Consider the following 27507-nt stretch of genomic DNA (forward strand, 5'->3'; position numbering starts at 1 on the left):
CAATGACGCAACTTCGGCAGCTGCATCAAGTCCTGAACGACCCGCACTGCGTTCCTGTGATCGTCCTCAAGGCCGGTGTCGTTGCGCTGCTAGTGCAGCACGTCGGGGGGTGTTACTGTCACGGATCCATCCGGAACTTTCATTACACACACCTGTCCCCTATTCCCAATGATTAGCAGCTTGACATGCATCAACAAGTCCATTCTCCTTCTCCCCTCTCTTAAATGCACTCGCACAATACTTCTAAACAAACTCCTTCACATATGTACACCTCCACCACCCAACCCCCATCTCTCCCACCACCCAGACCATAACCCCCCCACCCACCCAGCCCCTATCCCCCACAACCTCACTCCTCACTGTCAAACAACAATATTTGCTCATCTGCATCAAAGAGCCACAGGGTTTTGTTGGGTGTATAGTACAGTCAGTGTTTGAGTCAGACACAGACAGACACGCCGTTGCTACAAGGAGACACACAGAGAGAGAGACTGCCCAACGAACACACACAGGGAAGGGGAAGACCTGAGAGAATCACAGACACGCTGACACAGACACACAAATAAAAGTAGTGCAAACTCAAATCCAGGGATTTTTCCACTCAGCACTTTCTTCTTGGCCTTTCATTCTCTGCTTTTTTCTCTCTTTTTCTGTCTCTCCTTCTTCTCGCCTTCTGTCCCCCTCCTTCCCTCTACATCTCTTTGCTCACTCTCTCTGGCCATCCCTCTTTTTCTCACTGTCTCTCTCTCTCTGGCCATCCCTCTTTTTCTCACTGTCTCACTCTCTCTGGCCATCCCTCTTTTTCTCACTGTCTCTCTCTCCCTGGCCATCCCTATTTTTCTCACTGTCTCTCTCTCTCTGGCCATCCCTCTTTTTCTCACTGTCTCTCTCTCTCTGGCCATCCCTCTTTTTCTCACTGTCTCTCTCTCTCTCTGGCCATCCCTCTTTTTCTCACTGTCTCTCTCTCTCTCTGGCCTTCCCTCTTTTTCTCACTGTCTCTCTCTTCCTGGCCATCCCTCTTTTTCTCACTGTCTCTCTCTCTCTCTGGCCATCCCTATTTTTCTCACTGTCTCTCTCTCTCTGGTCATCCCTCTTTTTCTCACTGTCTCTCTCTCTCTCTGGCCATATCTCTTTTTCTCACTGTCTCTCTCTCCCTTGCCATCCCTCTTTTTCTCACTGTCTCTCTCTCTCTGGCCATCCCTCTTTTTCTCACTGTCTCTCTCTCTCTGGCCATCCCTCTTTTTCTCACTGTCTCTCTCTCTCTCTGGCCATATCTCTTTTTCTCACTGTCTCTCTCTCTCTCTGGCCATCTCTCTTTCTCTCCCCTCGTCTGCTATTGTCATAAATACCATAAAACCGTGGGTATGAGATCTGTATTTTCAGTTATGTTGTGTTCTTTTCTGAGGGGTCAGGAGGAACACATCCTCTCCTCTAAGGAACAAAAAACCTGTGACATAGACTCTAGTATATAAAGCATGTTTTTATTTGATATATTATATCATATTATACACACCAAACTGGATATAAATACAGATGTCATCGTCACCATGCAAAGCATTGCAGAGTTCATTACAAAATAAAAGTCCAAACTCAACATGCAGGTATCAATGAGATATTTCTCAAGTTTTGAAGCTTTGGTATTTTTGCTCAGCCCATCACATTTTTAATCTCCAAATAGGAAATATGGTCCAGTCACATCCGTGCATATAAAGTGCTGTCTTTAATATAGTCCTTAACAATCACACAGTGAAATGCCCTTTGATATTTCAGGGGGAGACGGGGGTGTTTGAATCGGACAGTTTGTAAGCAGCCCCCCACCAGCCCCCAGAGCAGTCTATTATACCGGACTGTCTGTGTTGTCACGAACACTACTGCGGACTGCTCTTGCGGCAGAGCTGATTCGCTGACGTCGGTGTCTGCCTGTTCCTCCGTGGTTTCCCCCCTGTGAGCAGCGTGTAGAAGAATGGGTTCACGCAAGAGTTCCCGTACGTCAGCCCCGTTAGGATCCGGTTCACCGTCACCTGGGTACCCACCGGTACTGTCCGCAGCATGTCGGGCCGGTATAGCGGCAGCAGCTGCCACACCCAGAAGGGCAAGAAACAGGCCCAGAAGGCCAGAACTATCCCCAGGATGAGGAGAAGGACCTTGGGCCTTGGGGCCCGCGGAGGGTAGGACGTGCTACCCCCACTACCACTGGCCCAGGGCTGGGTCTGGGACACCCAGTAGAGACGGCCCAGAGTAGCATACAGCGCCCCGATGGCCAGCCCCGGCCCTATCATACTGGTACAGAACAGCACGCTCATATACACTTTGGAGCTCTGCTCGTCCCAGGCAGGGACACACAGCTGTCCGTCGTCTCCGTCCTCCAGATGGAGGGTGATCATCATGGGCAGGCTGAGTGCCACCGCCAGGCCCCAGGCCAGGGCCACACGGAGCAGCCCAGAGGAGGGGGAGGACGAGGTGGCCAGGGGGTTGGCCACAGCCCGATAGCGGTCCAGACTCATGGCGGTGAGGGTGTAGATGGAGGCGTGCAGGGTGATCAGGTCCAGGCTGAAGAGGAGGCGACAGCCCAGCTCCCCAAACGCCCAGTCAGCCGCCAGGCTGTCGTACACGATGAAGGGAGCCGTGAAGAGGTAGAGGAGGTCCGCCAGAGCTAGACTCAGCACCTGGAGATGGAGGGAGGTGGAGGAAGAAGAGGTGGGAGAGGAGGAAGGGGAGAGGGAGGGGGGAGAGGAGGAGAGGCAGGATGGTAACGGTACTCCTCTCCCTCCTAAACAGCAGCTAGAACACCCTCGCCTCCTCCTGCCTCTCCTGCGTCTGATGAGGACACCCATGGTGTAGAGGTTCCCCCCAATGCCCAGGAGAGCCAGGAGGGACAGGAGGGAGCAGAAGAGAGCGGTTGAGGCCAGGCTGGGGGAAGGAGAGATGTATGGAGAGGCGGAGGGGAAGGAGGAGTTGGGGATGAAGGGGGAGGTGTATAATGGAGAAGGTGAGGGAGGCAGGGAGCTAGAGAAATCCATACTTTTTAGTTGAGACTTCTGAAATGGTGGTGTGGAGGTTAGCTGGGTTTATATAAATGTCAGAGGTAGAGGAACTATTATTTTGATTCCACTTGACTGGATGGGAGGGTTTTGGTGGTGGACAATAGTAAGAGTGTGTGTGTGTGTGGGGGGGGGGGGGGTAGACATAGGAGATGGGGACCATGGTTGAGAAAGGGAAATGGGAGAGGAGAAAGTTATATGTATTAGCATTGAAACACAGAAAATGGCCTTCTGAAAAGCATCTACAGCATTTCATGATTTGCCACACAACTGTATTCTGCCTCTTGTTGGCCATTTTGTTTTTGGCATATGGATGAATGTTCTGTCAATGTATTGTATTTGTGTAGTAGTCCCAGTAACAGAGGCATTTTAGAACGGCATCATCATAGAAGTCGTATTGGCAAAGCTTCAATTCTAGATAAGTTTATAGTGCTTTTTTTCACACTGGCTTTTCTGTGTAGGGCTGTAGAGCCGGTTGTAGATCATAAATGTACTGATGAACCCCCTGCACTCATGTTAAGGTCGCACCGCTGATTGTGGACAACAATTTCATGGCACGAAACGAACTGTGGAACCCGACGCATACAAATGTTCACCGCGCGCCTCATGAAGTTGAACATGAGGCCAGTAAACTGACGCGTTTTTCGGCCCTTTCCAGATGTATGTCTACGTGCACATTTGCGCACCGGGGGCACGAGAATGCAGAGACTCCTGCTTCAAGCTGTCCCTAAATTATTTACGTAACAGAACATACTCACCAGTTTATGAAATTCCATCGGCTTGCTACACCGCTGTGGCTGGGGATAGGAAGAGCAGGAGACAGAGAGAACCCATGTTGTAGGCAATAAAACATCGTGTTTTGCTCGGTGATTTATTAGGGCATAAAATGAGGTTTGAAACCCACTGTTTCATTAAACAAAACATTGCGATATCTACATTAGGATAATTATAATAAGTTAATGGTTATAAACACACAAGTATAGACTTGTTTGCAACGTGGTTTCCTATAGGCGAATCCAAATAACCTATCCAACCTAACGTATAACTCTCGGTGTAGTGGTAAATGTAGTGATTGTAATTGTACGCGGTAACGTCAAAGCAGATCGAGGGCTAAAACTAGAGTGCAGAAAGAAAGCCTATGACACATGTTGGCTCCGCCAGTACCGGGGTTAAGAGCTACTGTTGAACTGTGGAGGGCCTGCCGAACTCCCGCTGTGGCCCATGTCACAGGGGTTTAATGTGCCCCCTAAAATAACATCTCTGTTAATATCTTTAACGAATGGACATTCAGACTGTTGCATTTTTACTGGACGTTTCTTTCCTTTGATTGTTACTTAGATATTTAATATTTTAGTCTAATTTAGCTTTCTAAAAATATTAGGCCAAGGCTACCACATCATAATCTAAAACGATTAGGCTATGTCTTCTAAATGTAGGTGACAGGTATTATTTAGTGAAAATATTTGTGCAAACTCCAAATATAACATTTAGTCAGAGAATATAAATGACGATTGAATGTAATAAAAATGTTGACAAACAGGCCTCGGCCTACGGTAAACACTGTGACATAAACATAACTGAGAAGACTGACTGAAGAGTAGAGTAGGCCTAATGATGACTTGTTAATTATTGATAATAATCATTTAGGCTAAATGGTCAGATGAATGGGTAGCGTATCCACCCAGCATTAGACAATTCTTCCAAAGAAGTGTATATCCAAGACCAGAGCTCTGTATTACAGACTGCTCTAGCCAAGACAACAAATACACCTTTTTGAAGTAGGCTATATAATCTGTTGAGTTGTCTTTACCTTATTCAATCCAATTCCGGTAGTTGCAAATAACATCATCATCCATTTAATTTGTCTGAATGTCCGATTCAGTTTCCATTCAAAAATCCAAAGAGGCCTATAGTTGGTCCAGTTTTTGTCTATAGAAAAAATAGATATCCTCAATTCTTTATTATTCGTTGTCAGACAGGTGATGGTTGATGGATCTGAAGCTGTTCCTCCTAACTTTGTGCCTCGCTATGCTATGTTTCCTCTCCCTCCTCATAGTGTGGCTCTCGCCCCCTCGGCCCAGTCTCTGGTGTGTCTACGAGGCCACGGGAGGGGAAGGAGGAGAAACAGACACGCTCACAGCGTAAGAGGGAGAGAATGATAGAGAGAGAGAGAGGTCTTTCACCCATCACTCATATATTAGTGACACATAGAGTTCCATACTTTGGCTGAACATTTGTTGTGGTTTGTTTTGTTTTTTGTATTGGACATCTGGTTATATTAGTCAGTTATTAAAGGTTGTGGTTAAAGTAACTATTATAGCTGTCATTCATGCAGCCTATAATCAAGTACTTACAGTAAATGGTTATTGTCAAATGGTGGAAGTTAGGACACTCTTCAAGCTTCCCTAATGCATATCTAGATCATATTTCTTCTATTCTAAATTGAAATAATGAATAGATTTGGAAATATAACATTGCTTGCTTGAATGAGTGTCTTTCAATACTTTAGGTTCATATGAAGTGTTCTGTATTTACAGCCTCACATAACACTTCATATTATGGTCAACATAATGGGCTCCGTTACACTTGAATTGGGCTTTCTTGTGTTACTATGTGCGTTTTTAGATGAGTTGTATTTGCTGGAAAGAAAAGGTGAGGGTTGAACAGTGTTGTTGCATGATCTTGCGTGTGAAAATTCTATATTTTGATATAATAGGTTCAATATTTTTGAGCCAGGTCCAGATAAACGTCCTGGAAAGATTTCCCCACAAAATTCAAGTATTTGACCATAAATGGTATCTGAAAATCAGACTGCAGTACATTGCAGATGCCAATGAGTCAGGGATGTATTACCATGATGTCTAAATGTTAAAAGTTCTCCATAAAGTATATCATTATAGATTTGTATCAGCTGGATGCTTTGGTCTCAGCTGTGATTCCAAGAGGAGGAATAAGTTGGGGATCTGGCATTCTGATGAGATGACTCAGCAAAGAGATTACTGTTGGAGGGTAAAACTAATACAAACCTTTCAATTAAGAGATCAAGAACATCCCTTTTGAAGCCAAATAAATATTTATCTTACGAAGCCTTTACTGAAATAAAAAGTTTGTTTATTTTATATAGGATGTTATATTATTACAAATACTTAAATGTCCCATAGGGCAGCGCACAATTGGCCCTGCGTCGCCTGGGTTAAGGGAGGATTTGGCCCTGCGTCGCCTGGGTTAAGGGAGGGTTTGGTCCTGCGTCGCCTGGGTTAAGGGAGGGATTGGCCCTGCGTCGCCTGGGTTAAGGGAGGGTTTGGCCCTGCGTCGCCTGTGTTAAGGGAGGGATTGGCCCTGCGTCGCCTGGGTTAAGGGAGGGTTTGGCCCTGCGTCGCCTGGGTTAAGGGAGGGTTTGGCCCTGCGTCGCCTGGGTTAAGGGAGGGTTTGGCCCTGCGTCGCCTGGGTTAAGGGAGGGTTTGGCCCTGCGTCGCCTGAGTTAAGGGAGGGTTTGGCCGGGGTAGACCGTCATTGTAAAATAAGAATTTGTTTTTAACGGACTTGCCTAGTTAAATAAAATGTTTTTAAAAATAAATAAATAAAAACAGTATCTGGCTCCCTCATAGCCGAGGCCAAGACATACTAATGCTATTCACTGTGAATCAGTGAATCACTTTGAAATGAATTATGCAATATTTCTCCTGCCAGTGCAATAAACAGTAGGCTTAATTACTTTATAACAACATGACACAAAAATGAACAACACAAGAACAAAGCCAATGGTGAGTACATTAGACTAGACTACAATACATATTGTACAAACATTGTTGCTATGACTTAACGAAATTGTACATTCTTCATTACAGACATTACGTTACTAGGGTTTACTGAACATGCACCTTCCAGTAAGAGTCACGATGACGCAGGAGAATAGTCTTTCAGTGAAATTTACACTCGTGTGTTTCTTCAATTACAAAGTCAATCACTCAATTGGGACTGATTAAGATAAGGTGAAGGGCGGCAGGCAGCCTAGCAGATAGAGAGTTGGGCGAGTAACGGAAAGGTTGCTGGTTCGAATCACAGTGCCAACAAGGTGGGGAAATTATGTTGATGTGCCCTTCAGCAAGGCACTAAACCCTAATTGCTCCTGTAAGTTGCTCTGGTTAAGAGCATCTGCAAAATGATTCAAATGTAAAAATGTAACTTTATGGACTCCAAAAGGAATCAATTCTCAATTGCACCAGCCAATCCAACAGACAGAACTACAATCAGCAACGTTCTGCCGCAACATACTGTAAATTGAATAAGTATCTAGATTACACAAACACACTGGTCTTGATATGCGTGTTAGTTCCAGTATCTTCCAGTAAAAATGTGTGGCTCATGAGGCTTTCCAGTGAAACAGACCAGAACAGGACAGGAGGCAGACGGACAGACGTGCTGACACACCAGTGAGACGTCCTTATTTGCTGGCATTTCAACTTTAGCCCAATGTCAATACTACACACACAGATTCTCTCTCTAACACACACGCACGCACGCACGCACGCACGCACGCACGCACGCACACACACACACACACACACACACACACACACACACACACACACACACACACACACACACACACACACACACACACACACACACACACACACACACACACACACACACACACATACAGCGTTATATGGTGGTGGGATGTCTGAATTACAGTAAGGCAGCCAGTGCCTCTAACAACATATTTCCATGTCAGAAACAAGTTCAAATAGCAATGATTTGGTCATTAAGCATAGAAGAAACTTCTAACTCACATTCAGGCTTGTGCACGGGAATTAAAACCACCATCTTGGGTCTGCCAGCACCACTATGCCCCGAGCAACTCAACCACATTGACCTGGTTGTGTGTGGTACTTATTGAGTTATTGACCTGTGCACTGTACGCCTCTTAGCATGATTACTGTCTGGTCTTGATGTCCCATACATGTGTTAGCAAGAGAACACAAGACCGACTGAGATAAAGACGAGGGGTAGAGAGAGGGAGGGTGGGTGGGGGGACATACCTAGCCCCGCATGGTGTGAGGAATTTGAACAAATACCTGGCACGGGCATGCCAAAGAAGGAGGAGAGGGTTAGGGGAGAGGGGCTAAGGGGGAGAGGGGCTGGGGGAAGCTGGAGGGAGAGTAGCTCGGAGGGAGAGGGGCTAGGGGCGGAGAAGCTGGAAGGAGAGGGGCTAGGAGGAGAGGGGCTCGGGCGGGAGAAGCTGGAGGGAGAGGGGCTAGGAGGGAGAGGGGCCAGGGGCAGGAGAAAATGGAGGGAGAGGGCTAGGAGGGAGAGGGGCTAGGAGGGAGGGGGCTAGGAGGGAAAGGACTAGGGGCGGGAGAGGCTGGAGGGAGAGGGATTAGGGCCGGGAGAAACTGGAGGGAGAGGGATTAGGGGCGGGAGAAGCTGGAGGGAGAGGGGCTAGGAGGGAGAGGGGCTAGGGGGAGAGGGTCTAGGAGGGAGGGGGGCTAGGAGGGAAAGGGACTAGGGGCGGGAAAGGCTGGAGGGAGAGGGCCTAGGAGGGAGAGGGATTAGGGGCGGGAGAAGCTGGAGGGAGAGGGATTAGGGGAGGGAGAAGCGGGAGGGAGAGGGGCTAGGAGGGAGAGGGGCTAGGAGGGAGAGGGGCTCGGAGGGAGAGGGGCAAGGAGGGAGGGGGGCGAGGAGGGAAAGGGACTAAGGGCGGGAGAGGCTGGAGGGAGAGGGGCAAGGAGGGAGGGGGGCTAGGGGCGGGAGAAGCTGGAGGGAGAGGGGCTAGGTGGGAGAGGGGCTAGGAGGAGGGGGCTTGGAGGAATGGGGCTAGGGGGGGGAGAAGCTGGAGGGAGAGGGGCTAGGAGGGAGGGGGCTAGGAGGGAAAGGGACTAGGGGCGGGATAGGCTGGAGGGAGAGGGATTAGGGGCGGGAGAAGCTGGAGGGAGAGGGGCTAGGAAGGGAGAGGGGCTAGGAGGAGAGGGGCTATGAGGGAGGGGGCTAGGAGGGAAAGGGACTAGGGGCGGGATAGGCTGGAGGGAGAGGGATTAGGGCGGGAGAAGCTGGAGGAGAGGGGCTAGGAAGGAGAGGGGCTAGGAGGGAGAGGGGCTATGAGGGAGAGGGGCTAGGAGGAAAGGGACTAGGGGCGGGAGAGACTGGAGGAAGAGGGGCAAGGAGGGAGGGGGCTTGGAGGGAATGGGGCTAGAGGCAGGAAAAGCTGGAGGGAGAGGGGCTAGGAGGGAGAGGGATTAGGGGCGGCATTCTGATGAGATGACTCAGCAAAGAGATTACTGTTGGAGGGTAAAACTAATACAAACCTTTCAATTAAGAGATCAAGAACATCCCTTTTGAAGCCAAATAAATATTTATCTTACGAAGCCTTTACTGAAATAAAAGTTTGTTTATTTTATATAGGATGTTATATTATTACAAATACTTAAATGTCCCATAGGGCAGCGCACAATTGGCCCTGCGTCGCCTGGGTTAAGGGAGGATTTGCCCTGCGTCGCCTGGGTTAAGGGAGGGTTTGTCCTGCGTCGCCTGGGTTAAGGGAGGGATTGGCCCTGGCCGCCTGGGTTAAGGGAGGGTTTGGCCCTGCGTCGCCTGTGTTAAGGAGGCATTGGCCCTGCGTCGCCTGGGTTAAGGGAGGGTTTGCCCCTGCGTCGCCTGGGTTAAGGGAGGGTTTGGCCCTGCGTCGCCTGGGTTAAGGGAGGGTTTGGCCCTGCGTCGCCTGGGTTAAGGGAGGGTTTGGCCCTGCGTCGCCTGAGTTAAGGGAGGGTTTGGCCGGGGTAGACCGTCATTGTAAAATAAGAATTTGTTTTTAACGGACTTGCCTAGTTAAATAAAATGTTTTTAAAAATAAATAAATAAAAACAGTATCTGGCTCCCTCATAGCCGAGGCCAAGACATACTAATGCTATTCACTGTGAATCAGTGAATCACTTTGAAATGAATTATGCAATATTTCTCCTGCCAGTGCAATAAACAGTAGGCTTAATTACTTTATAACAACATGACACAAAAATGAACAACACAAGAACAAAGCCAATGGTGAGTACATTAGACTAGACTACAATACATATTGTACAAACATTGTTGCTATGACTTAACGAAATTGTACATTCTTCATTACAGACATTACGTTACTAGGGTTTACTGAACATGCACCTTCCAGTAAGAGTCACGATGACGCAGGAGAATAGTCTTTCAGTGAAATTTACACTCGTGTGTTTCTTCAATTACAAAGTCAATCACTCAATTGGGACTGATTAAGATAAGGTGAAGGGCGGCAGGCAGCCTAGCAGATAGAGAGTTGGGCGAGTAACGGAAAGGTTGCTGGTTCGAATCACAGTGCCAACAAGGTGGGGAAATTATGTTGATGTGCCCTTCAGCAAGGCACTAAACCCTAATTGCTCCTGTAAGTTGCTCTGGTTAAGAGCATCTGCAAAATGATTCAAATGTAAAAATGTAACTTTATGGACTCCAAAAGGAATCAATTCTCAATTGCACCAGCCAATCCAACAGACAGAACTACAATCAGCAACGTTCTGCCGCAACATACTGTAAATTGAATAAGTATCTAGATTACACAAACACACTGGTCTTGATATGCGTGTTAGTTCCAGTATCTTCCAGTAAAAATGTGTGGCTCATGAGGCTTTCCAGTGAAACAGACCAGAACAGGACAGGAGGCAGACGGACAGACGTGCTGACACACCAGTGAGACGTCCTTATTTGCTGGCATTTCAACTTTAGCCCAATGTCAATACTACACACACAGATTCTCTCTCTCTAACACACACGCACGCACGCACGCACGCACGCACGCACGCACACACACACACACACACACACACACACACACACACACACACACACACACACACACACACACACACACACACACACACACACACACACACACACACACACACACACACATACAGCGTTATATGGTGGTGGGATGTCTGAATTACAGTAAGGCAGCCAGTGCCTCTAACAACATATTTCCATGTCAGAAACAAGTTCAAATAGCAATGATTTGGTCATTAAGCATAGAAGAAACTTCTAACTCACATTCAGGCTTGTGCACGGGAATTAAAACCACCATCTTGGGTCTGCCAGCACCACTATGCCCCGAGCAACTCAACCACATTGACCTGGTTGTGTGTGGTACTTATTGAGTTATTGACCTGTGCACTGTACGCCTCTTAGCATGATTACTGTCTGGTCTTGATGTCCCATACATGTGTTAGCAAGAGAACACAAGACCGACTGAGATAAAGACGAGGGGTAGAGAGAGGGAGGGTGGGTGGGGGGACATACCTAGCCCCGCATGGTGTGAGGAATTTGAACAAATACCTGGCACGGGCATGCCAAAGAAGGAGGAGAGGGTTAGGGGGAGAGGGGCTAAGGGGGGAGAGGGGCTGGGGGGGAAGCTGGAGGGAGAGTAGCTCGGAGGGAGAGGGGCTAGGGCCGGGAGAAGCTGGAAGGAGAGGGGCTAGGAGGGAGAGGGGCTCGGGCGGAGAAGCTGGAGGGAGAGGGGCTAGGAGGGAGAGGGGCCAGGGGCAGGAGAAAATGGAGGGAGAGGGGCTAGGAGGGAGAGGGGCTAGGAGGGAGGGGGGCTAGGAGGGAAAGGGACTAGGGGCGGGAGAGGCTGGAGGGAGAGGGATTAGGGGCGGGAGAAACTGGAGGGAGAGGGATTAGGGGCGGGAGAAGCTGGAGGGAGAGGGGCTAGGAGGGAGAGGGGCTAGGGGAGAGGGTCTAGGAGGGAGGGGGCTAGGAGGGAAAGGGACTAGGGGCGGGAAAGGCTGGAGGGAGAGGGCCTAGGAGGGAGAGGGATTAGGGGCGGGAGAAGCTGGAGGGAGAGGGATTAGGGAGGGAGAAGCGGGAGGGAGGAGAGGGGCTAGGAGGGAGAGGGGCTAGGAGGGAGAGGGGCTCGGAGGGAGAGGGGCAAGGAGGGAGGGGGCGAGGAGGGAAAGGACTAAGGGCGGGAGAGGCTGGAGGGAGAGGGGCAAGGAGGGAGGGGGCTAGGGGCGGGAGAAGCTGGAGGGAGAGGGGCTAGGTGGGAGAGGGGCTAGGAGGGAGGGGGCTTGGAGGGAATGGGGCTAGGGGGAGAAGCTGGAGGGAGAGGGGCTAGGAGGGAGGGGGCTAGAGGGAAAGGGACTAGGGGCGGGATAGGCTGGAGGAGAGGGATTAGGGGCGGGAGAAGCTGGAGGGAGAGGGGCTAGGAAGGAGAGGGGCTAGGAGGAGAGGGGCTATGAGGGAGGGGGGCTAGGAGGGAAAGGGACTAGGGGCGGGATAGGCTGGAGGGAGAGGGATTAGGGGCGGGAGAAGCTGGAGGGAGAGGGGCTAGGAAGGGAGAGGGCTAGGAGGGAGAGGGGCTATGAGGGAGAGGGGCTAGGAGGAGGGAAAGGGACTAGGGGCGGGAGAGACTGGAGGAAGAGGGGCAAGGAGGGAGGGGGCTTGAGGGAATGGGGCTAGAGGCAGGAAAAGCTGGAGGAGAGGGGCTAGGAGGGAGAGGGATTAGGGGCGGGAGAAGCTGGAGGGAGAGGGGCTAGGAGGGAGAGGGGCTAGGAGGGAGAGGAGCTTGGAGGGAGAGGGGCTAGGAGGGAGGGGGCTAGGAGGGAAAGGGACTATGGGCGGAGAGGCTGGAGGGAGAGGGATTAGGGGCGGGAGAAGCTGGAGGGAGAGGGATTAGGGCGGGAGAAGCTGGAGGGAGAGGGGCTAGGAGGGAGAGTGGCTAGGAGGGAGGGGGCTAGGAGGGAAAGGACTAGGGGCGGGAGAGGCTGGAAGGAGAGGGGCGAGGAGGGAGAGGGGCTAGGATGGTGGGGCTAGGGGCGGGAGAAGCTGGAGGGAGAGGGATTCGGGCGGGAGAAGCTGGAGGGAGAGGGGCTAGGAAGGGAGAGGGGCTAGGAAGGAGAGGGGCTAGGAGGGAGAGGGGCTAGGAGGGAGGGGGCTAGGAGGGAAAGGGACTAGGGGCGGAGAGGCTGGAGGGAGAGGGGCAAGGAGGGAGGGGGCTTGAGGGAATGGGGCTAGAGGCAGGAAAAGCTGGAGGGAGAGGGGCTAGGAGGGAGAGGGATTAGGGGCGCTTGGAGGGAGAAGCTGGAGGGAGAGGGGCCAGGAGGGAGAGGGGCTAGGAGGGAGAGGAGCTTGGAGGGAGAGGGGCTAGGAGGGAGGGGGCTAGGAGGGAAAGGGACTATGGGCGGGAGAGGCTGGAGGGAGAGGCATTAGGGGCGGGAGAAGCTGGAGGGAGAGGGATTAGGGCGGGAGAAGCTGGAGGGAGAGGGGCTAGGAGGGAGAGGGGCTAGGAGGGAGGGGGCTAGGAGGGAAAGGGACTCGGAGGGAGAGGGGCAAGGAGGGAGGGGGCGAGGAGGGAAAGGACTAAGGGCGGGAGAGGCTGGAGGGAGAGGGGCAAGGAGGGAGGGGGCTAGGGGCGGGAGAAGCTGGAGGGAGAGGGGCTAGGTGGGAGAGGGGCTAGGAGGGAGGGGGCTTGGAGGGAATGGGGCTAGGGGGGGAGAAGCTGGAGGGAGAGGGGCTAGGAGGGAGGGGGCTAGGAGGAAAGGGACTAGGGGCGGGATAGGCTGGAGGGAGAGGGATTAGGGCGGGAGAAGCTGGAGGGAGAGGGGCTAGGACGGGGAGGGGCTAGGAGGGAGAGGGGCTATGAGGAGGGGGCTAGGAGGGAAAGGACTGGGGGCGGGATAGGCTGGAGGGAGAGGGATTAGGGCGGGAGAAGCTGGAGGGAGAGGGGCTAGGAAGGAGAGGGGCTAGGAGGGAGAGGGGCTATGAGGAGAGGGGCTAGGAGGGAGGGGGCTAGGAGGGAAAGGACTAGGGGCGGGAGAGACTGGAGGAAGAGGGGCAAGGAGGGAGGGGGCTTGGAGGGAATGGGGCTAGAGGCAGGAAAAGCTGGAGGGAGAGGGGCTAGGAGGAGAGGGATTAGGGGCGGGAGAAGCTGGAGGGAGAGGGGCTAGGAGGGAGAGGGGCTAGGAGGGAGAGGAGCTTGGAGGGAGAGGGGCTAGGAGGGAGGGGGGCTAGGAGGGAAAGGGACTATGGGCGGGAGAGGCTGGAGGGAGAGGGATTAGGGGCGGGAGAAGCTGGAGGGAGAGGGATTAGGGGCGGGAGAAGCTGGAGGGAGAGGGGCTAGGAGGGAGAGGGGCTAGGAGGGAGGGGGGCTAGGAGGGAAAGGGACTAGGGGCGGGAGAGGCTGGAAGGAGAGGGGCGAGGAGGGAGAGGGGCTAGGATGGTGGGGCTAGGGGCGGGAGAAGCTGGAGGGAGAGGGATTCGGGGCGGGAGAAGCTGGAGGGAGAGGGGCTAGGAAGGGAGAGGGGCTAGGAGGGAGAGGGGCTAGGAGGGAGAGGGGCTAGGAGGGAGGGGGGCTAGGAGGGAAAGGGACTAGGGGCGGGAGAGGCTGGAGGGAGAGGGGCAAGGAGGGAGGGGGCTTGGAGGGAATGGGGCTAGAGGCAGGAAAAGCTGGAGGGAGAGGGGCTAGGAGGGAGAGGGATTAGGGGCGGGAGAAGCTGGAGGGAGAGGGGCCAGGAGGGAGAGGGGCTAGGAGGGAGAGGAGCTTGGAGGGAGAGGGGCTAGGAGGGCGGGGGGCTAGGAGGGAAAGGGACTATGGGCGGGGGAGGCTGGAGGGAGAGGGGTTAGGGGTGGGAGAAGCTGGAGGGAGAGGGATTAGGGGCGGGAGAAGCTGGAGGGAGAGGGGCTAGGAGGGAGAGGGGCTAGGAGGGAGGGGGCTAGGAGGGAAAGGACTAGGGGGGGGAGAGGCTGGAAGGAGAGGGGCGAGGAGGAGAGGGGCTAGGAGGGAGGGGGCTAGGAGGGAGAGGAGCTAGGGGCAGGAGAAAATGGAGGGAGAGGGGCTAGGAGGAGAGGGGCTAGGGACGGAGAAGCTGGAGGGAGAGGGGCAAGGAGGGAGAGGGATAGGGGCGGGAGAAGCTAGAGGGAGAGGGGCTAGGTGGGAGTGGGGCTTGGAGGGATAGGGGCTAGGATGGAGAGGGGCTAGGAGGGAGGGGGCTAGGAGGGAGGGGGCTCGGAGGGAAAGGGATTAGGGGCGGGAGAAGCTGGAGGGAGAGGGGCTAGGAGGGAAAGGGACTAGGGGCGGGAGAGGCTGGAGGGAGAGGGGCTTGGGCCGGGAGAGGCTGGAGGGAGGGGGCTAGGGGCGGGAGAAGCTGGAGGGAGGGGGCTAGGGGCAGGAGAGGCGGGGAGAAGCTGGAGGGAGAGAGGCTAGGAGGGAGAGGGGCTAGGGGTGGGAGAAGCTGGAGGGAGAGAGGCTAGGAGGGAGAGGGGCTAGGAGGGAGGGGGCTAGGAGGGAGAGGGGCTAGGGACGGGAGAAGCTGGAGGGAGATGGGCTAGGAGGGAGAGGGGCTAGGAGGGAGAGGGGCTAGGGGCGGGAGAAGCTGGAGGGAGAGAGGCTAGGAGGGAGAGGGGCTAGGAGGGAGGGGGGCTAGGAGGGAGAGGGGCTAGGGACGGGAGAAGCTGGAGGGAGAGGGGCTAGGAGGGAGAGGGGCTAGGAGGGAGAGGGGCTAGGGGGAAGCTGGAGGGAGAGAGGCTAGGAGGGAGAGGGGCTAGGAGGGAGGGGGCTAGGGGGAGAGGGGCTAGGGTCGGGAGAAGCTGGAGGGAGAGGGGCTAGGAGGGAGAGGGGCTAGGAGGGAGAGGGGCTAGGGGCGGGAGAAGCTGGAGGGAGAGGGGCTAGGAGGGAGAGGGGCTAGGAGGGAGGGGGCTAGCGGGGGAAAGGGACTAGGGGCGGGAGAGGCTGGAGGGAGAGGGGCTTGGGGGAGAGGGATTAGGGGCGGGAGAAGCTGGAGGGAGAGGGGCTAGGAGGGAGAGGGGCTAGGGGCGGGAGAAGCTGGAGGGAGAGGGGCTAGGGGCGGGAGAGGCTGGAGGGAGGGGGCTAGGGGCGGGAGAAGCTGGAGGGAGGTGGGCTAGGGGCGGGAGAGGCTGGAGGGAGGGGGCTAGAGCGGGAGAAGCTGGAGGGAGAGAGGCTAGGAGGGAGAGGGGCTAGGGGTGGGAGAAGCTGGAGGGAGAGAGCCTAGGAGGGAGAGGGGCTAGGGGCGGGAGAGGCTGGAGGGAGGGGGGCTAGGGGCGGGAGAAGCTGGAGGGAGGGGGGCTAGGGGCGGGAGAGGCTGGAGGGAGGGGGCTAGAGCGGGAGAAACTGGAGGGAGAGGGGCTAGGAGGGAGAGGGGCTAGGAGGGAGGGGGGCTGGAGGGAAAGGGCCTAGGGGCGGGAGAAGCTGGAGGGAGAGGGGCTAGGAGGGAGAGGGGCTAGGGGCAGGAGAAGCTGGAGGGAGAGGGTCTAGGAGGGAGAGGGGCTAGGGGCAGGAGAAAATGGAGGGAGAGGGGCTAGGAGGGAGAGGGGCTAGGGGCGGGAGAAGCTGGAGGGAGAGGGGCAAGGAGGGAGAGGGGATAGGGGCGGGAGAAGCTGGAGGGAGAGGGGCTAGGTCGGAGTGGGGCTAGTAGGGAGAGGGGCTAGTAGGGAGAGGGGCTAGGTGGGAGGGGGCTAGGAGGGAGGGGGCTCGGAGGGAAAGGGATTAGGGGCGGGAGAAACTGGAGGGAGAGGGGCTAGGAGGGAGAGGGGCTAGGAGGGAGGGAGGCTCGGAGGGAAAGGGACTAGGGGCGGGAGAGGCTGGAGGGAGAGGGGCTTGGGGCGGGAGAGGCTGGAGGGAGGGGGCTAGGGGCGGGAGAAGCTGGAGGGAGGGGAGCTAGGGGCGGGAGAGGCTGGAGGGAGGGGGGCTAGGGGCGGGAGAAGCTGGAGGGAGAGAGGCTAGGAGGGAGAGCGGCTAGGGGTGGGAGAAGCTGGAGGGAGAGAGGCTAGGAGGGAGAGGGGCTAGGAGGGAGTGGGGCTAGGAGGGAGAGGGGCTAGGGGCGGGAGAAGCTGGAGGGAGAGGGGCTAGGAGGGAGAGGGGCTAGGAGGGAGAGGGGCTAGGAGGGAGAGGGGCTAGGAGGGAGGGGGCTCGGAGGGAAAGGGACTAGGGGCGGGAGAGGCTGGAGGGAGAGGGGCTAGGGGTGGGAGAAGCTGGAGGGAGAGGGGCTAGGAGGGAGAGGGGCTAGGAGGGAGGGGGGCTAGGAGGGAAAGGGACTAGGGGCGGGAGAGGCTGGAGGGAGAGGGGCTAGGGGCGGGAGAAGCTGGAGGGAGAGGGGCTAGGAGGGAGAGGGGCTAGGGGGAGAGGGACTAGGGGCGGGAGAAGCTGGAGGGAGAGGGGCATGGAGGGAGAGGGGCTAGGAGGGAGGGGGCTCGGAGGGAAAGGGACTAGGGGCGGGAGAGGCTGGAGGGAGAGGGGCTTGGGGCGGGAGAGGCTGGAGGGAGAGGGGCTTGGGGCGGGAGAGGCTGGAGGGAGGGGGGCTAGGGGCGGGAGAAGCTGGAGGGAGGGGAGCTAGGGGCGGGAGAAGCTGGAGGGAGAGGGGCTAGGAGGGAGAGGGGCTAGGGGGAGAGGGGCTAGTGGCGGGAGAAGCTGGAGGGAGAGGGGCATGGAGGGAGAGGGGCTAGGAGGTAGGGGGCTAGGATGGAGAGGGGCTAGGGGTGGGTGAAGCTGGAGGGAGACGGGCTAGGAGGGAGGGGGCTAGGAGGAAAGGACTAGGGGCGGGAGAGGCTGGAGGGAGAGGGGCTAGGAGGGAGAGGGGATAGGTGCGGGAGAAGCTGGAGGGAGAGGGGCTAGGTGGGAGAGGGGCTAGGAGGGGGGGGGGCTCGGGGGGAAAGGGACTAGGGGCGGGAGAGGCTGGAGGGAGAGGGGCTTTGGGCGGGAGAGGCTGGAGGGAGGGGGGCTAGGGGCGGGAGAAGCTGGAGGGAGGGGGGCTAGGGGCGGGAGAGGCTGGAGGGAGAGGGGCTAGGGGCGGGAGAAGCTAGAGGGAGAGAGGCTAGGAGGGAGAGGGGCTAGGGGTGGGAGAAGCTGGAGGGAGATAGGCTAGGAAGGAGAGGGGCTAGGAGGGAGGGGGCTAGGAGGGAGAGGGGCTAGGGGCGGGAGAAGCTGGAGGGAGAGGGGCTAGGGAAGGGAGAAGCTGGAGGGAGAGGGGCTAGGGGTGGGAGAAGCTGGAGGGAGAGGGGCTCGGGACGGGAGAAGCTGGAGGGAGAGGGGCTAGGAGGGAGAGGGGCTAGGGGCGGGAGAAGCTAGAGGGAGAGGGGCAATTAGGGAGAGGGGCTAGGGGTGGGAGAAGCTGGAGGGAGAGGGGCTAGGAGGGGTACAGGGACATAGGCTTGCTCCGATACAGACAGAACAATGGACTGAAATAGAGATACAGTGTATATAGACAGGGATGAAGAAAGGTAGAAGGAGAGGCCAAAGACGGGAAAGAGCAGTGAGCTCTGGGTGCTCTGGGTGCTCTGGGTGCTCTGGGTGCTCTGGGTGCTCTGGGTGCTCACTGCTTGGGCTCTCAAGTGGACAGAGATAGAGAGAAAGATAGAGATGAAGGGGTTTGGAAATAGTTAGGTGAGAGAATTTAGAGGTCAATGTTGACTCAGACAAATGACGAGAAAATTGAGAACGACAAATTGGGAGAAGGAGGGGAGAAATGGAGAGAAGGGGGGATGAGAAGGAAAGTTCATCTGAGATGGCATGCGGCGTGTTTTCTTCTGTGGTACACATCCAGCCCATCGATCTCTGTTCACATGCCAGTTCTGTCTGGTGTAATCTCTAATTAAATGCACTTGAGCTGAGACTGCGGCATCTTAACCTAGTCTACAGTTGTTTCAATGAACATTTGAGGGACGAAGAATAACCTCATTCAGAGATGTGACTTCAGATCAATTATATCATTTCTTATTTTCTGAACTATTATCTTTTTCTTTCGTCATTGAAATTGACCCCAAACCAGGGTCTTCATTCTCCTCCTGACCATTGTTGTGCTGATCACATTTATGCTCTATAACGTTACATTTATGTTGTTTTAGGTTGTGTCTGGAAGGGACCTGGATCTAGCTGTCGCTGGACATCACATAGAGAACCTGGCTGGTCTAAAACCTTGGATGACAGAGGTAAATTGTAATATGCCAAGGTAGGAACCATATCCTTGAGGCAGCTGTCACAGTGGTACTACGCTGTCATGACCATGATAACGACAACAGACATTATATTTCAGTATTTCATGACAGCCAACAGTTATCCGTATTGTTCTGATGTAAGTCAGGTGTGTGTCTGATGTATGTAATTAATCTGTATTGTTCTGATGTAAGTCAGGTGTGTGTCTGATGTATGTAATTCATCTGTATTGTTCTGATGTAAATCAGGTGTGTGTCTGATGTATGTAATTCATCTGTATTGTTCTGATGTAAGTCAGGTGTGTGTCTGATGTATGTAATTCATCCGTATTGTTCTGATGTAAGTCAGGTGTGTGTCTGATGTATGTAATTCATCCGTATTGTTCTGATGTAAGTCAGGTGTGTGTCTGATGTATGTAATTAATCTGTATTGTTCTGATGTAAGTCAGGTGTGTGTCTGATGTATGTAATTCATCTGTATTGTTCTGATGTAAGTCAGGTGTGTGTCTGATGTATGTAATTCATCCGTATTGTTCTGATGTAAGTCAGGTGTGTGTCTGATGTATGTAATTAATCTGTATTGTTCTGATGTAAGTCAGGTGTGTGTCTGATGTATGTAATTCATCTGTATTGTTCTGATGTAAGTCAGGTGTGTGTCTGATGTATGTAATTCATCCGTATTGTTCTGATGTAAGTCAGGTGTGTGTCTGATGTATGTAATTCATCTGTATTGTTCTGATGTAAGTCAGGTGTGTGTCTGATGTATGTAATTCATCTGTATTGTTCTGATGTAAATCAGGTGTGAAGCCTTCCATGTGACCCACAATCCTTCTGACGTGTCTCTGTAGACTACTGCTGAGAGTTCCAGAGGTTATGACTATAAAACAGAACTGAGCTTGAAATCACACTCAAACTGAGCTTGGAATCACACTCAAACTGAGCTTGGAATCACACTCAAACTGAGCTTGGAATCACACTCAAACTGAGCTTGGAATCACACTCAAACTGAGCTTGGAATCACACTCAAACTGAGCTTGGAATCACACTCTAACTGAGCTTGGAATCACACTCAAACTGAGCTTGGAATCACACTCAAACTGAGCTTGGAATCACACTCAAACTGAGCTTGGAATCACACTCAAACTGAGCTTGGAATCACACTCAAACTGAGCTTGGAATCACACTCAAACTGAGCTTGGAATCACACTCAAACTGAGCTTGGAATCACACTCTCCTTGGAAAAACAGTTTTTATTTTTCTATATATCAGCATCTGTGAGCAGTAGTTACAAGGGATGTAACTTTAGTAGCCTGTCATGGCAGAAATATAAATACACCAAATAATCCCCTCCGGCTTCTCGTGCTGTCCTTCCGCTATACCTTCATTATGTTCATTCATGTATTCCTGTTTCTCAACGACTGACTGACAAATTGCCCACCGGTTGGCCAGCTTCCCATACTAATAATTAAATGGGCGGACATCTTTTCTGCGTGACAAACGGTTGTTTCTTCCGGCTGATTAGCCACGCTCGCGATGAGTTATTGATCCCTCTCCGCACACAGGCCTATGTAGGACTCTAAACAAGATGTTTCACTTTCACTAATCCACAGAGCAAGAGTTGTTTTGGCTTTATTGTGTTGTCATTTACCAGCACAACAGATGCCGATATTTCTTTCAGCGAGACTGGCCTCTGCCAATAGGTCTAGATCATTATGGCACAGGAAGAGTTACCTCCGCATTGGTAGTCCTTTTCCCCCCTCAATTGCTACTGTCCCATGTAGTCAGAGTAACAGTGATGTGGCCGGTCTCTGAGGAAAGGTTGACAGCAGTATTGAACGTTTGACTGAAGCCTCGCAAATCGATGTTTGTGTCTTTTGGACGAACATCATATATAGCAGTGAGTTTGTGAGATCGTGTTGGATGTGGCATCCCACAGGAGTCATATGAACTGCTGATGGCTGCTCTAAGGGAGGAACAGTTTAACCTGCGCCTCTGAATCACTTATATATGATGTTTCTAGTCTCTTTTGACAGGCAGTGAAGTCTGGAGAACCTCAAAGCCACAGATTGAACCAAGATGGTCTCTCCTCCTCCTCCTGAATCCTGGAGCATTTGATTTGGACATTCTGTGACCATGACCAAATCTGGAAACTGTTACTCTCTTTGTCCCAGATCAGAATTTTAGTGGGCCCATGTGGAATGATGTCTCTGCAGCCAAGGTCTTACTGCAGAGGAGGGAGATGGTCTCCATCACTGTGATGAGCAGATCAGTGGAACTATTGGACATATCCGTCTTGTCTTCTTTCTCCCAGATGCTGAGAGGGTTATAAAGCATTTATTCAATGTAACTTTAGTTTAACATCTATAATGATCATTTTAATGTAATAGTTATGTAATACTTACAGTATTGGTGTAGGATGCAATATATTTAGTGTCAAATCACTTGACAATCACAAAAAATAAACCCTTATACTCTGAAACAAGCCCAGAGAGGAAAGCCACATGAAAATGGTCAAATAAATGGCATGTTCTCCCAAGGCAGAAGGAAATAGTGCTTATATTCCCTGTTGGGTAGTTTATACTATCATGCATAATCTAAATCCTTAACCTCGACCGTGTGGTGCAGTGGTCTAAGGCACTGCATCGCGGTGCTTGAGGCGTCACTACAAACCCAGGTTCGATCCCAGACTGTGTTGCAGCCGGCCACCTCTCCCAAGTCCGTACGGGAGTTGCAGCGATGGGACAAGACTGTAACTACCAATTGGGGAGAAAAAGGGGTAAAAAATAAAAATAAGCCCAAACCTCCTTGGTTGCTGCAAGCACTTTGGTGATGATTGCAAAAATGGCTGACATCTGCTCTCTGGTGGTTATGTGTTGCTAAAGCACCCTCCCTCTACTCTACCCAGACAAGCACCCTAGAAAAAGCTTATCCTGCCCTTGGGCTGGAAAGGCCAAGGGCAGGGAAACATGTTCTGAATGATGGGATGTATATTTTAATTGAACCCGGCGCGTAGGTACGGGTGGGCCTGGGTGGGTGCAGGCCCACCTGCTGGGAGACAGGCCCATCCTGCTGGGAGACAGGCCCACCTGCTGGGAGACAGGCCCATCCTGCTGGGAGACAGGCCCATCCCGCTGGGAGACAGGCCCATCCCGCTGGGAGACAGGCCCATCCCGCTGGGAGACAGGCCCATCCCGCTGGGAGACAGGCCCATCCCGCTGGGAGACAGGCCCATCCCGCTGGGAGACAGGCCCATCCCGCTGGGAGACAGGCCCATCCTGCTGGGAGACAGGCCCACCTGCTGGGAGACAGGCCCATCCTGCTGGGAGACAGGCCCATCCTGCTGGGAGACAGGCCCACCCGCTGGGAGACAGGCCCATCCCGCTGGGAGACAGGCCCACCCGCTGGGAGACAGGCCCATCCCGCTGGGAGACAGGCCCATCCCGCTGGGAGACAGGCCCATCCTGCTGGGAGACAGGCCCATCCTTCTGGGAGACAGGCCCATCCTTCTGGGAGACAGGCCCATCCTGCTGGGAGACAGGCCCATCCCGCTGGGAGACAGGCCCATCCTGCTGGGAGACAGGCCCATCCTTCTGGGAGACAGGCCCATCCTTCTGGGAGACAGGCCCATCCTGCTGGGAGACAGGCCCATCCTTCTGGGAGACAGGCCCATCCCGCTGGGAGACAGGCCCATCCCGCTGGGAGACAGGCCCATCCTGCTGGGAGACAGGCCCATCCTGCTGAGAGACAGGCCCATCCTGCTGGGAGACAGGCCCATCCTGCTGGGAGACAGGCCCATCCAATCAGATTGAGATGAAAAAAATAAAGGATGGTGTTTACTTGTCAGTGTTCCAAATGGGACATTCTTTGTCTTTTACCTTAAACATGCAAATGCCATCAGATAGAATTCATAGCAAGCAGTGCACTGGGTTAGTCATATTTGATGAACTGCAATGACATTCACTCTCATAGTATGGGTTGCCAAAAATAACTACCTGAAAGCCACAACCCCAATTTGCCACAAATATGACTGCATTGAAGCATATGTCAATGTGCTTCTTTGGCTATATGCACCATGCCACTGCCTATGTCATTTGTTTATTTAGCAAACAAGACAGCTCATAACCCAGTGCCTTTATCACAGTTAACACACCTATATTTTAGCTTTAATTGCAGGAAATTAAACATTTTCTCTCAGCCTCATGGCAAAATGTGCAAAAATATGTTTTGGGGGGACACCCACCAACGAATTTCTGTCTATGCCACTGAATTGAACTGTTTCATAAAACCATGCCTCCATTCTCTCTCTCTTTGCTGTGCTGATCATGAACTTTCACATTCAAAAGCTGTTAGAGGCAATAATGAAGTATTTCTTCCATCTCTCTTTCTCTCTCTCTCTCCTCTCTCTCTCTCTCTCTCTCTCTCTCTCTACTCTATCTTTCCCGCTCTCCCTCTCTCCCTCTCATATACACATTTCTCTCTCTATCTCTCTCTCTCTCTCTCTCTATTTCAGGAGCAGGAGGTTAGGAAGTGCAGCTCAGTTTCCACCTCATTTTGTGGGCAGTGAGCACATAGCCTGTCTTCTCTTGAGAGCCATGTCTGCCTATGGCGGCCTTTCTCAATAGCAAGGCTATGCTCACTGAGTCTGTACATAGTCAAAGCTTTCCTTAATTTTGGGTCAGTCACAGTGGTCAGGTATACTGCCACTGTGTACTCTCTGTGTAGGGCCAAATAGCATTCTCGTTTGCTCTGTTTTTTTGTAAATTCTTTCCAATGTGTCTCTCTCTCCCTCTCATGTACACATTTCTCTCTGTCTCTCTCTCTCTACTCTATCTTTCCCGTTCTCCCTCTCATGTACACATTTCTCTCTCTCTATTTCTCTCTCTCTCCCTCCCTCTCTCTCTCTCTATTTATCTCTCTCTATTTATCTCTCTCTATTTCTCTCTCTCTCTCTCTCTCTCTCTCTCTATTTCTCTCTCTATTTCTCTCTCTCTCTCTCTCTTTCTCTCTCTCTCTTTCTCTCTCTCTCTCTTTCTCTCTCTCTCTCTCTCTCTCTCTCTCTCTCTCTCTTTCTCTCTATTTCTCTCTCTCTCTCTCCTCTATCTTTCCTGCTCCCCTTCTCTCCCTCTCATGTACACATCTCTCTCTCTCTCTCTCTCTCTCTCTCTCTCTCTCTCTCTCTCTCTCTCTCTCTCTCTCTCTCTCTCTCTCTCTCTAATTCTCTCTCTCTCTATTTCTCTCTCTCTCTATTTTTCTCTCTCTATTTCTCTCTCTATTTCTCTCTCTATTTCTCTATCTTTCTTTCTCTTTCTCTCTCTCTCTCTCTCTCTCTCTCTCTCTCTCTCTCTCTCTCTCTCTCTCTCGCTTTCTCTCTATTTCTCTCTCTCTCTCTCCTCTATCTTTCCTGCTCCCCTTCTCTCCCTCTCATGTACACATTTCTCTATCTTTCTCTCTCTCTCCTCTCTCTCTCCCTCTCATCTCTCTCACTCTTCTCTCTCTCTCTCTCTCTCTCTCTCTCTCTCTCTCTCTCTCTCTCTCTCTCTCTCTCTCTCTCTCTCTCTCTCCCTCTCATGTACACATTTCTCTCTCTCTCTCTCTCTCTCTCTCTCTCTCTCTCTCTCTCTCTCTCTCTCCCTCTCTCTCTCTCTCCCTCTCATGTACACATTCTCTCTCTCTCTCTCTCTCTCTCTCTCTCTCTCTCTCTCTCTCTCTCTCTCTCTCTCTCTCTCCTCTATCTTTCCCGCTACCCTTCTCTCCCTCTCATGTACACATTTCTCTCTCTCTCCCTCTCATGTACACATTTCTCTCTCTCTATATATTTCTCTCTCTCACTGCCTGGAGAGAATTTTCCATCGATCAATTACAATCAGTGTACCTTTCTCACACTATGCAAGGACAGACTGACGGCTAGATGAACCAGTGGCATAACGGTACAAGCCCACAGCTAATGTATTGAATCACTGGTAGTCCTTTTAATCCTTCATATCTAATTCGCACAGTGAGGTGATCATTCACTCCTTATTATGATTGTACAGTATGTGATTCATTTGCTAACTTTAGCCAGAGAAAAGTTAATACTTTATTGCCCAGCATCATGATATGACGTTATTGGTTTCAGCCCCTAACCTCCTTTCCATCACCTTCCAGTGCGCTGCTGGTTGTCTGATCCTATTTGCATTAGATGACAGAGGCCTTGGTGAATTTGACCGAGATTAAAACAGATGAAGTTTTAGTAAACACACACACACACATCCTACACATACATACACAGACACACAGCCTACACATACACACACACAGCCTACACATACATACACAAACGCCTCCTACACATACATACACACACGCCTCCTACACATACATACACACATGCCTCCTACACATACATACACACATCCTACACATACATACACACACGCCTCCTACACATACATACACACACGCCTCCTACACATACATACACACACGCCTCCTACACATACATACACACACGCCTCCTACACATACATACACACATCCTACACATACATACACACACACCTCCTACACATACATACACACACGCCTCCTACACATACATACACACATCCTACACATACATACATACACACATCCTACACATACATACACACACGCCTCCTACATATACATACACACATCCTACACATACATACATTTACATTACATTACATTACATTTACATTTACATTTAAGTCATTTAGCAGACGCTCTTATCCAGAGCGACTTACAAATTGGTGCATTCACCTTATGACATCCAGTAGAATAGTCACTTTACAATAGTGCATCTAAATCTTAAAGGGGGGTGAGAAGGATTACTTATCCTATCCTAGGTATTCCTTAAAGAGGTGGGGTTTCAGGTGTCTCCGGAAGGTGGTGATTGACTCCGCTGTCCTGGCGTCGTGAGGGAGTTTGTTCCACCATTGGGGGCCAGAGCAGCGAACAGTTTTGACTGGGCTGAGCGGGAACTGTACTTCATCAGTGGTAGGGAGGCGAGCAGGCCAGAGGTGGATGAACGCAGTGCCCTTGTTTGGGTGTAGGGCCTGATCAGAGCCTGGAGGTACTGAGGTGCCGTTCCCCTCACAGCTCCGTAGGCAAGCACCATGGTCTTGTAGCAGATGCGAGCTTCAACTGGAAGCAAGTGGAGAGAGCGGAGGAGCGGGGTGACGTGAGAGAACTTGGGAAGGTTGAACACCAGACGGGCTGCGGCGTTCTGGATGAGTTGTAGGGGTTTAATGGCACAGGCAGGGAGCCCAGCCAACAGCGAGTTGCAGTAGTCCAGACGGGAGATGACAAGTGCCTCGATTAGGACCTGCGCCGCTTCCTGTGTGAGGCAGGGTCGTACTCTGCGGATGTTGTAGAGCATGAACCTACAGGAACGGGCCACCGCCTTGATGTTAGTTGAGAACGACAGGGTGTTGTCCAGGATCACGCCAAGGTTCTTAGCGCTCTGGGAGGAGGACACAATGGAGTTGTCAACCGTGATGGCGAGATCATGGAACGGGCAGTCCTTCCCGGGAGGAAGAGCAGCTCCGTCTTGCCGAGGTTCAGCTTGAGGTGGTGATCCGTCATCCACACTGATATGTCTGCCAGACATGCAGAGATGCGATTCGCCACCTGGTCATCAGAAGGGGGAAAGGAGAAGATTAATTGTGTGTCGTCTGCATAGCAATGATAGGAGAGACCATGTGAGGTTATGACAGAGCCAAGTGACTTGGTGTATAGCGAGAATAGGAGAGGGCCTAGAACAGAGCCCTGGGGGACACCAGTGGTGAGAGCGCGTGGTGAGGAGACAGATTCTCGCCACGCCACCTGGTAGGAGCGACCTGTCAGGTAGGACGCAATCCAAGCGTGGGCCGCGCCGGAGATGCCCAACTCGGAGAGGGTGGAGAGGAGGATCTGATGGTTCACAGTATCGAAGGCAGCCGATAGGTCTAGAAGGATGAGAGCAGAGGAGAGAGAGTTTAGCTTTAGCGGTGCGGAGCGCCTCCGTGATACAGAGAAGAGCAGTCTCAGTTGAATGACTAGTCTTGAAACCTGACTGATTTGGATCAAGAAGGTCATTCAGAGAGAGATAGCGGGAGAGCTGGCCAAGGACGGCACGTTCAAGAGTTTTGGAGAGAAAAGAAAGAAGGGATACTGGTCTGTAGTTGTTGACATCGGAGGGATTGAGTGTAGGTTTTTTCAGAGGGGGTGCAACTCTCGCTCTCTTGAGGACGGAAGGGACGTAGCCAGCGGTCAGGGATGAGTTGATGAGCGAGGTGAGGTAAGGGAGAAGGTCTCCGGAAATGGTCTGGAGAAGAGAGGAGGGGATAGGGTCAAGCGGGCAGGTTGTTGGGCGGCCGGCCGTCACAAGACGCGAGATTTCATCTGGAGAGAGAGGGGAGAAAGAGGTCAGAGCACAGGGTAGGGCATTGTGAGCAGAACCAGCGGTGCCGTTTGACTTAGCAAACGAGGATCGGATGTCGTCAACCTTCTTTTCAAAATGGTTGAC

At 52.5% G+C, this 27507-nt stretch overlaps 1 protein-coding gene across 3 annotated transcripts in view; it reads right to left on the bottom strand.

The window, feature by feature from the left end:
* Nucleotides 1-1462: 1462 nt before the first annotated feature.
* The window catches only part of LOC118367680 (urotensin-2 receptor-like), a 33122-nt gene continuing 7077 nt past the window's right edge, over nucleotides 1463-27507 (bottom strand). Inside the window, exons 1-2 of one of the 3 annotated variants that reach the window (XM_052509713.1) lie at nucleotides 4852-5082; nucleotides 1463-3116 (exon numbers count right to left, since the gene is read on the bottom strand). In XM_052509713.1, the coding sequence (XP_052365673.1) occupies nucleotides 1869-3020 (1152 nt within the window). In that variant the 5' untranslated portion in view covers nucleotides 3021-3116; nucleotides 4852-5082 and the 3' untranslated portion in view covers nucleotides 1463-1868. Of the gene's footprint in view, nucleotides 3117-4851; nucleotides 5083-27507 lie in introns of those variants that run through there. The other 2 variants (XR_008119567.1, XM_052509712.1) reach the window with 2 other exon arrangements.

The sequence above is a fragment of the Oncorhynchus keta genome, unplaced genomic scaffold, assembly GCF_023373465.1.
Source record: "Oncorhynchus keta strain PuntledgeMale-10-30-2019 unplaced genomic scaffold, Oket_V2 Un_contig_496_pilon_pilon, whole genome shotgun sequence".
In the NCBI taxonomy this organism is placed as follows: domain Eukaryota; kingdom Metazoa; phylum Chordata; class Actinopteri; order Salmoniformes; family Salmonidae; genus Oncorhynchus; species Oncorhynchus keta.